The sequence below is a fragment of the Oncorhynchus mykiss genome, chromosome 20 (assembly GCF_057628025.1).
Source record: "Oncorhynchus mykiss isolate SJ-2025 chromosome 20, ASM5762802v1, whole genome shotgun sequence".
NCBI lineage: Eukaryota > Metazoa > Chordata > Actinopteri > Salmoniformes > Salmonidae > Oncorhynchus > Oncorhynchus mykiss.
In genome coordinates, this window is record NC_143041.1 from 38423838 (window position 1) to 38434946 (window position 11109).

Below are 11109 nucleotides of genomic sequence, written 5' to 3' on the forward strand. Positions count from 1 at the left end.
TGGGGCCAAGCTTCCTGCCATCCAGGACCTATGTAATAGACGTTGTTAGAGGAAAGCCCATAAAATTGTCAGAGACTCCTGTCAACCAAGTTATAGACTGTTTTCTCTGCTACCATTTGGCAAGTGGTACCGGAGCTCCAAGTCTAGGTCCAAAATTCTCTTCAACAGCTTCTACCCCCAAGCCATAAGACTGCTGAACAATTCATAAAATCGTTACCAGACAATTTACATTGACCCCCCCCCCTCCTTTTGTTACACTGCTGCTACTCGCTGTTGTTTGTTACCTATGCATAGTCACTTTGCCCCCACCTACATGTACATATTACCTCAACTAGCCTGTACCCCCGTACACTGACTTGGTACCGGTGGCCCCTGCATTTAGCCTCGATATTGTTATTCTTATTGTGTTACTTTTCATTATTACCTTTTATTTTAGTCTACTTGGTAAATATTTTCTTCTTCTTGAACTGCACTGTTGGTTAGCATTTCACAGTAAAGTCTACACTTGTATTCGGTGTATATGACAAATCTAGTTTGATTTGATTTGTATAGTGTGTGTGTGGCACGCTTACAATGATGGCAAAAAACAACATTTGAGAGTGCGCTGACCCTGGTGCTAGAGGGGGTACGCAGCTGGAGGTTGAATGTTTGAAGTAGTACGTTTGGGGACCACTGTCCTATGGGGGACAGCCGAAGAACCCTTTTGGTACCATTTTTTCTAAGAGTGTACCGTTCATTTGATTAATCTTTCCTTTTATTTGATTGCGGAGTCTTTATTTGGCCTGCCATATCAATAATCTAATAAGAGATTTACTGTAATATGAGAGAGGAAGTTAGAACTTTGTTTTAATATTGTGGCCTGTACCAGTCTTAAAGGAAAAATCCACTCAAAAACTACATGTTGGTATTTTGTTTCATTAGTCCACTGTTAATATTGTCCAAAAATGTTTTGCATGTCAGCAGTCAAGTTTTCAAGACATTGGATTTTCATGAAGATGATGGACATCATGATGATGTGGCAAGTGACACTTTGCTTCTTGAAAGTCCAATACCAACATATAGTTTTTAAACGGATTCTTCCTTTAGTCCAATTCATCACATGTACAGTGTTAGCTAGGTTCAGTCTAGGCATGTAGATGAATCTGTTTTGCTTTTCCCATGGCAGTAGGACTCTTGTTGTCTATGAATCCGGTCCCGTAGGTAGATGATTTCTCACATACCTCACTGCCTAATTATCGTATTGTCCATCCACTTCTCTGTCATCACCTTTCAGTCATTCTGTGTTGAAATGGTTACTGTTTCTACAACACACAGGAGTGATGGTATGATGGTAATGATAATAGAACGACAGGCTGTTTCATGTTTTAGCCCTGTCAGTTTCCATGAAGATGAAATATACTGTGTAATTACCCGATGCAGGGAATAATCCATTAAAGACCGGCGTTTATCCTCAGCCACTTATTGCCACTACTGATGACAGATCTAGAGTCGAGGTGCCAATCGGAGATGGTTGTTGCTAGCTTGTCAGAGTTTGTCCTGCCTACATGTCTTCCACCCATCTCATGGTGCAGTGTACATGTACCGAGTCGTTTTTGTTTACTCAGCAGGAATCTAAATTACTCTGGTTCATTTGCTGTGGAATTACGGAACACCTAGTCATGGAGGCAGAGCAACAAGTGTCTGCATGCACTGTCTGTCTTCACAATACATTTCCCACTTTCCTATATGAGCAAGCATGAAATATTTCAAGGCAATTTGTTATTATGCATGAAAATCCATGCCTGTTTATTGTGTAATGTGCTTAGGGAGCAAGTTATAATCCTGTTTTCGTCACATATTCAATTGATTTAGCCTGCTTGATTTGGTCGAAGGCAAAAGTTTTGTAAACCCCCGAAGCTAACAAAGTGCACCGTATAATTGGTGCCTTTCCCTATGTTTCTATGTGCATAATAGCAAAGTTATGCAGCATATTGGGAGAACAATGTGGTGGAGGCAGCAGCAGCTGAGACGTGGAAACAGCCCTTGCCTTAGCCTAATTGTCTAAGATAATTGAGGAGAGAGGAAAGCCCAACTTAATTAGGTCCTATAATCAATAGCCTTTCAGTTAAATGTGCCTGGCTTTATAAATCATCCATACATATCTACAGAAATAAGACAGATCTTGCTTCTGTTGTCTGTTGGAGTGTTTGTTTAATTAATAGCCTGCTGATTCTGTGAGTACCAAGCCTCATGCAACGGAAAAATGTCAGATAAAGCAAATTCACAGATTTGGCTGTTTTTAACCGTCGCTGGGCTGTAATAAAGGGTTTATATGTTATTATTTTTTCCGTTAGAACAGACTCTCCGGTACACTTATTTATTTGGTTGTTGTTTACACTGTTACAAATAGTCAGAAAAAATAATAATATTGTAATCTAACAGCAACTGTTTGGCATACATAATACACATGCAATGCTTGCTCATATACCCTTTTTTTTCTGGATCTCCAGTAGTTTCCCCCACTAAGTCTTCCACAGATCTGACTTCCCCTTTACTTCCTGAGCAACCAGTAAACATTCCCCTAAGAAGCCTCCACTGCTGGGAATACAGATATGCATATTTTGGTCACAGTTTGCTTTAAAAAAAAAAGGTAGGGGCGTGGATCACAAAACAAGTCCGTATCTGGTGTGACCGCCATTTGCTTCATTCATCTTCTTCGCATAGACTTGATCACGCTGTTGATTGTGACCTGTGGCGAAGTGGTCTAAGGCACTACATCTTAGTGCTTGAGGCGTCACTACAGCTCCTGTTTAGATTCCAGGCTGTATCACAACCGGCCGTGATTGGCGGCGCACAATTGGCCCAGCCTCGCCCGGGTTAGGGTTTAGCCGGGGTAGGCTGTCATTGTAAATAAGAATTTGTTCTTAACTGACTTGCCTAGTTAAATAAAAGTACAAATAAATAAATAATAATAATAACAAAAAAAATGTTGTTCCACTCTTCTTCAGTGGCTGTGTAAAGTTGCTGGATATTGGCAGGAAAACATTTAAAATGACAACATTGTGTTCCAAAGTTAAGTACAATGATATACAAACAATATAACTGTGCCTGTTAGCTGGGGTTACAGTGCCTTGCGAAAGTATTCGGCCCCCTTAAACTTTGCGACCTTTTGCCACATTTCAGGCTTCAAACATAAAGATATAAAACTGTATTTTTTTGTGAAGAATCAACAACAAGTGGGACACAATCATGAAGTGGAACGACATTTATTGGATATTTCAAACGTTTTTAACAAATCAAAAACTGAAAAATTGGGCGTGCAAAATTATTCAGCCCCTTTACTTTCAGTGCAGCAAACTCTCTCCAGAAGTTCAGTGAGGATCTCTGAATGATCCAATGTTGACCTAAATGACTAATGATGATAAATACAATCCACCTGTGTGTAATCAAGTCTCCGTATAAATGCACCTGCACTGTGATAGTCTCAGAGGTCCGTTAAAAGCGCAGAGAGCATCATGAAGAACAAGGAACACACCAGGCAGGTCCGAGATACTGTTGTGAAGAAGTTTAAAGCCGGATTTGGATACAAAAAGATTTCCCAAGCTTTAAACATCCCAAGGAGCACTGTGCAAGCGATAATTTGAAATTCAATAAATTGAAATGGAAGGAGTATCAGACCACTGCAAATCTACCAAGACCTGGCCGTCCCTCTAAACTTTCAGCTCATACAAGGAGAAGACTGATCAGAGATGCAGCCAAGAGGCCCATGATCACTCTGGATGAACTGCAGAGATCTACAGCTGAGGTGGGAGACTCTGTCCATAGGACAACAATCAGTCGTATATTGCACAAATCTGGCCTTTATGGAAGAGTGGCAAGAAGAAAGCCATTTCTTAAAGATATCCATAAAAAGTGTCGTTTAAAGTTTGCCACAAGCCACCTGGGAGACACACCAAACATGTGGAAGAAGGTGCTCTGGTCAGATGAAACCAAAATTGAACTTTTTGGCAACAATGCAAAACGTTATGTTTGGCGTAAAAGCAACACAGCTGAACACACCATCCCCACTGTCAAACATGGTGGTTGGCAGCATCATGGTTTGGGCCTGCTTTTCTTCAGCAGGGACAGGGAAGATGGTTAAAATTGATGGGAAGATGGATGGAGCCAAATACAGGACCATTCTGGAAGAAAACCTGATGGAGTCTGCAAAAGACCTGAGACTGGGATGGAGATTTGTCTTCCAACAAGACAATGATCCAAAACATAAAGCAAAATCTACAATGGAATGGTTGAAAAATAAACATATCCAGGTGTTAGAATGGCCAAGTCAATGTCCAGACCTGAATCCAATCGAGAATCTGTGGAAAGAACTGAAAACTGCTGTTCACAAATGCTCTCCATCCAACCTCACTGAGCTCGAGCTGTTTTGCAAGGAGGAATGGGAAAAAAATTCAGTCTCTCGATGTGCAAAACTGATAGAGACATACCCCAAGCGACTTACAGCGCTACAAAGTATTAACTTAAGGGGGCTGAATAATTTTGCACGCCCAATTTTTCAGTTTTTGATTTGTTAAAAAAGTTTGAAATATCCAATAAATGTCGTTCCACTTCATGATTGTGTCCCACTTGTTGTTGATTCTTCACCAAAAAATACAGTTTTATATCTTTATGTTTGAAGCCTGAAATGTGGCAAAAGGTCGCAAAGTTCAAGGGGGCCGAATACTTTCGCAAGGCACTGTATGTGGTGGAGATGAGAGGGGTCTGGCACCTGGTCTCCGTAAAAGCTGGTCACTGGGCAGCCGGGGGATTTCACAGGCCTGGTGGTATCCAGGACAGGAAGAAAGGGAGATTGGCCTACTGGGAGGAGAAAGCCTAGGACTGGTCTGGAGTTGTTGAGTATGGGGCAGGATGAAGTGCTTTGAGGGCCATGGATATGTGGCATAGCCATGTGCTCCCTCTGTTATTCAGAGGCACTAGTGTCTGAAGGGGAACCTGATTGGAATTATTTTGATAAAGCCTTTGCTGTTGTGTCTTAGAGAGAAATGTTAAGACCATATAACCCTGATTCCCAGCCTCTTTGCAGCATGTCAGTCACAGTCAGTGGAGCTCTTTGGCTTCTTGTCTTCTCCTTTTCGTGTAACTATATCATCAACTCAGCACGGTGCTACCATTGCCGTTACAAGCCTTTTGTGAAGAAAGACAGACAACCCCCTGTTAGTCAGGTTTTCTGAAACAGGTTATGGATAACTCAAAAGGTCAGCACGTGTTAAAATAAGCACATGGAGAGGTGTGGCTTTTCTTTGATTTTGACAGAGTGGAAGTATATAAGAGGCTCAGATTGAATGGGAAGAGGGAGTGGCAGCTGCTCTGTATGCAGGAAGGATAGTAGTATCATGGTTTTACCCTAACTTTAATCCAGAGCACATTCAAAGGTTGAACGTCTGTACTTTGTCTGTCAAAGATTACTTTGCCATTGTGTCAGCAGTTGATGCTACTCTTCAATAACACAGACTCCTAAGCAAATCAGGGGGAGAAAAATATGTTTATTCAAAGAGGACAAATCCTTCAAGTCCTCAGTGATTCTCACCCCAGAACAAAGTGACAGGATGTAATTTATAACCCCCGACCCTAGCCTGTGGTTGACCAATTACAATTCCTTGCAGTAAAATTGGGCCAAATAACAAGTATCCTGTTTCATCCTCATGTAAAATATACTAATTATATGGTGATAAATCACAGTCTGTAAAAATAGGATCAGGAAATAAGGTTGTTTAAGGTAGCCTATTTGTAGTTTCAGTCAGGCAGTTAATGTTTTGAGATTCGAATCAGACCTGGGTCAAATACATTACGTCAGATACTTTGAAATGACTGAGATGCACTTGATTTAGTTTACACGCTACAATGGAACCAATGGAATAGTCTCAAAAGTGCAAACTTCAAACTAAATTGACACAGGTCTGATTTAAATATCCCAATAGGTATCCACGCTCACCATGTTTAATACCCCTTCCCACACATACTACACTGACACTCCAACACACACGTGCACACGCACGTGCATGCACATTTTCACACTCACATATCTTGCTGCTACTCTGTGTATTATATATCGTGATTGTCTAGTCACTTTTACCCCAACCTACATATTGTATTACCTCAATAACCGCAACACCTCGTACCCCTGCACATTGACTCGGTACTGGTACTCCTTGTATATAGCCTCGTTATTGATATTTAATTGTGTTACTATTTTGTGCAAATGTTTCTTATTTCTTTCTATTTTTTAATTTTTTTATTTTTTAAATGTACCCCATTTTCGTGGTATCCAATTGTTAATAATGACTATCTTGTCTCATCGCTACAACTCCTGTACGAGCTTGGGAGAGACAAAGGTTGAAAGCCATGCGTCCTCCGAAACACAACCCAACTAAGCCGCACTGCTTCTTAACACAGCGCGCATCCAACCCGGAAGCCAGCCGCACCAATGTGTCGGAGGAAACACCGTGCACCTGGCAACCTTGGTTAGCGCGCACTGCACCGGCCCGCCACAGGAGTCGCTGGTGCGCGATGAGAAAATAATTTCACTACCGGCCAACCCGGACGATGCTAGGCCAATTGTGTGTCGCCCCACAGACCTCCCGATCATGGCCGGCTGCGACAGAGCCTGAGCGCGAACCCAGAGTCTCTGGTGGCACAGCTGACGCTGCGATGCAGTGCCCAGGGCCACTGCGCCACCTGGGAGGCCTCTGTTTCTTATTTTTTAACTGCATTGTTGGGAAAGGGCTCGTAAGTAAGCATTTCACTGTAAAGCCTACACCTGTTGGATTTGGCACTTGTGACAAATAATATGTGATTTGATTTGATGCCGCTTGAAACACCAGGATAGTAGGTTCGATTCCCGGGACCACCCGTACTTAAAATATATGCCTGCATGATTGTGAGTCCCTTTGGGTAAAAGCATCTGCCAAACGTTATATATCATATTATTATATTAACTTTCCTTTCCTCTGGCTTTTAGGTCCGGAAGCATGTTAATGACCTGTATGAAGACCTACGAGATGGACATAACCTGATCTCACTGCTGGAGGTCCTGACTGGCCAGTCATTGGTGAGTACTGTGTTGTCATGGTAATGTAGCCTGTGTACATGATGAGTCAGAGGGTATGTGAAATGGATCCCTATTCCCTAGGGAACTACTTTTGACCAGAGCCCATGCAAAAATGCAGGATGGCGCCAACAGACATAAAAAATAAATAATAATCTAAACAAGCATTTCGCTACACCCGCAATAACATCTGCTAAATATGTGTATGTGACCAATAAAATGTGATTTGATTTGATTTATAGGGAATAGGGTGCCATTTTTCATTGTGCTAGACATTTTTATTTTGGGAACTGTATCTGCGTTCTTGAAAGAAAAGTTAGAACAGAGATGTACATTATAGGCTATGGTTTGCCTTGCTACTAAACCCCGAGATAACACAATTCATTCCATTGTGTGATTCTGATTAACGTAATGGGTGTTTTCGTATATTAGTCTGTACACTGGAGCAGTATCACGGTGCATTTATGAGAATTCCAAAAAACGACAATTTTCTTCACGCAAAACATTTTTCATGAATGTTTTCACTTTACCAGACATGCTATATAACTTTATTGTTTATAAATCACGTCCTGGATCCTGAACCTCTTGGGCAAGGACCGGAATTGATTTGGTTTTTTACATACACCTAAAGTCCACATATACAGTATATCCTACAGTTTTTGTCGAACAGATATGTGAAAATGCCCCAAGACCATATATGCTTCAAGGCTAAGGGGAAACCAACTGCAATCCCACTGGTCAAAAACTGGTTGAAACAACGTTGTTTCCACGTCATTTCAACCCAAACATTCAATGTGATGACGTTGAATCAACGTGGAAAACTGATTGGATTTGCAAGTCATCAACGTCAGGGAATGTAGCTTTTTTTCCACCTATAACGTTTAGCCTAAATCCAATGACAGGGTGACATTGAATTCACGTTAGTTGATAACTCAAAACTAGACATTGAACTGACGTCTGTGCCCAGTGGGATGCTTGTTTACAACGTTTCTTATGTCGTTGTGTTCCAAACAAAACACTGCCTGGTAGAAATGATGGAATGGGAGAGGTAGACAAGGAATCGCGATCACTTCAGTTCGGATCACTCAAAATGTCATCACAATAGAGCTTGCCTTTCCAACCCTGTTCCTGGAGAACTACACTTTCAGTTGTAACTGACCTGATTCAGCTTATCTATCAACCGGCTAATTGTTAGAATCAGGAGCGCTTAGATTAGGGCTGGAACTCTCCAGGAACAGGGTTGTTGATGCCTGCATTAGAGAATATGAAAATGAATCACAATCATTTCTGATGTCACCGTTGTTTGGTGACGTGCAGCAGCATCTCTGTAACTCATGTGAGGAGAAATGAGGTTCCCTCTAAAATAGGTGAAGCTGATTTTTTCTCCTCGAAGTAGTAGTACTCTCTTTTGTTTACATCCTGTTTCCTCTCTACCCTCTTCCTCCTCTCCTCTGTTTCTTCTATATTGGATTGTTTCACTTTGTCCTCCTTTTTATTTGTCCAACTTGTGTCCATGTCTATTTGTCTCTCCCTTGTGTGTTTCTTTCTTGCGCTCACGTTAACTCGGTCTGGTAAGCCAAGGGAGCGTGATTTCCTCAAGACGTTGCGGTTGGTGAGTTCGGCAGAAGCATGTGCGGTTGAGCAGCATGGACATGAGCAGGATGATGATAAGGGGGTAGGTGTGGTTCACCATCCTCCCCCTTGTAACACAACTAATGCAGCGCGTGCCGTGGACATTAATGAGAATGGAACAACAATCTCTCCACAGGCTTTTCACTTTAGTGAACCGTAGTTGGCTAGGTCAAGTTTCTTTCTCGTAGATTGTATAATAGAAGCAACTCTGTGCTCGATGCTGCTGTGTAGACTAGGGACTAGGCCCACTGTATTGCTTTAGAAATGCTAGCTGACAAGCTGAGATGGATTACATGATGGCAATGCACTCGCCTTATGAGCTAAAGGCCCAGGCTCATGTTCAATTTTTCTCAACAACAACAAACTGTGGTATTGTACATGCCATGGGAAAGTAAAGGAGAAACACCATGCACTTCAGTCTTGGATAGGATTGCAAGCGCTGGCACAACTCAGTCACATTTGAAACACGTAACATTATTATGTGGTTCATAAGAGCTCCGCCTGGGTCTTTAAGTCCAGCCTCAGTAGCTTTGTGCATCATTGAGCCATACAATCAAACTGAAGGTCAACATTTATGAACCATTGGACATGTTTCATCAGATAGTGGCTTTCTATTGTATTTAGTGTATACCAAAAACCAAGCCACTTGACTGAACGTGCTGAGTTAAAGGAGAGTGAGCCGTTGAGGAAAAGGCTTTTGTGGTGAAAGGCATTCCTCCGCCTCTTCTCTTGTCCAGCCAGGAGAGTAATGACTGAATCCAGAGGGCTTTGCTGCAGCTCAATCCCGGGTTGTCAGGGGACTGCCTGGCGTGTGACACAGTTTCCATCTCATTACCTTGAGCTGTGACCTCCCATTGTCCACGGGTGTCTTTCGCATGAGTTTGGCTCTCTGTTCACAAAATGACACATTTTCAGGTGTTTTACCTCACAGCTAAATTCATCCTAGATGCTTTTTGGATTTGGGAAAGGTCCTCATTGGAATGAGTTTATCACTCAGACACACTGGTTTATAGCTTCATGTTTAGCCTTTTGTCATTATTACTGAATGGTGAAATATGTCAGATGATGTGTTCTGTCAGTTCAGTTTGGGAGGACATAGACACATTTATTTTCTATCTAGCACATTCAGTGTGTAGTAATAGCAGTGATTTGTAGCAGGCCAATTCCACGGTAACAGTGACGCTGAGACTCCGATGTTTCACTTTAAAATGTATGTCAAACAAAAAACAATGAAGAACTTAAAGAAAAGTGCAAATACAAAGTTTGGTGAGAGAATGACTGCGCTGTTCTTCAATAAAATGTGTTTTAGTAAAATGTTCAGTGGAAATTTTAAAAAGTAATCCTTGTGCATAGAGTTGTATGGTTTGTTGACTTTGCAATCATTGGTTTTTGTTTGACATACATTTTAAAGTTACAAATCTGAGTTTCAGTGTAACTATGTTACTGTGGAATTGGCCAATGACCGCCCTGGATCCGGATTTGTTGGTTCCCTCCCTTTTGGTTTTTCTCTCTTTCCCTCAGCAGATGAGGGTAAGACCCTGGCAGGGGCATGTCCTGTGTCCTCATACTACTAATGGTGTGGTGAGTCCCTGGTCCTTGGAAAGGGAGAGACCACATGGCCACGTCACTAACATGACCCGCTCTTCCCATTCCTCCTCTATGCCCACAGCCTCGGGAGAAAGGGAGGATGCGGTTCCACAGACTCCAGAATGTACAGATAGCCCTGGACTTCTTAAAGAGGCGGCAGGTAAGGACCAATCACACGTGCCGGAATGGTAGAACTTAAAATATGTTAACCAATTCATCATGTACAGCTATTAAAATAAAGCATACTGTATGTCCAGGGAGATAAAGATTGACTTCAAAATTAGACTATCAATGTCCTGAGGATGTCGGGAAATGCCTTATCAACCAACCACTAGGGGCAACAGTGAGCACTATTACAGTCAAGGAGACGAGTGCCTTGTGGACCGGGTTGGGCGTAATCCCATGATGATGTTCAAACCCAGTGGGGGAGGGGACACTGTTTTATCCCTATCCCAAACCTTAACCCTTATCTTAACCATTCAGAATGAGTGATTAAACTTAATGTTTAAACCCTATCCCAAACCTTAACCCTTACCTTAACCATTCAGAATGAGTGACTAAACTTAATGTTTAAACCCTATCCCAAACCTTAACCCTTACCTTAACCATTCAGAATGAGTGACTAAACTTAATGTTTAACCCCTATCCCAAACCTGAACCCTTACCTTAACCATTCAGAATGAGTAACTAAACGTAATGTTTAAACCCTATCCCAAACCTTAACCCTTACCTTAACCATTCAGAATAATGAGTGACTAAACTGAATGTTTAAACCCTATCCCAAACCTTAACCATTCAGAATGAGT

The 11109-nt window shown here is 41.8% G+C and overlaps 1 protein-coding gene across 6 annotated transcripts in view; it reads left to right on the plus strand.

Annotated features, from left to right (window-relative positions):
- The window catches only part of dst (dystonin), a 197924-nt gene that overhangs the window by 69577 nt on the left and 117238 nt on the right, over positions 1 to 11109 (plus strand). For 3 of the 6 annotated variants that reach the window (XM_090213031.1, XM_090213023.1, XM_090213024.1), the window contains 2 exons: positions 6998 to 7087; positions 10386 to 10463. In XM_090213031.1, coding sequence (XP_090069157.1) covers positions 6998 to 7087; positions 10386 to 10463 — 168 coding nt within the window. Of the gene's footprint in view, positions 1 to 6997; positions 7088 to 8660; positions 8760 to 10385; positions 10464 to 11109 lie in introns of all 6 variants that reach the window. The other 3 variants (XM_090213021.1, XM_090213020.1, XM_090213022.1) reach the window with 2 other exon arrangements.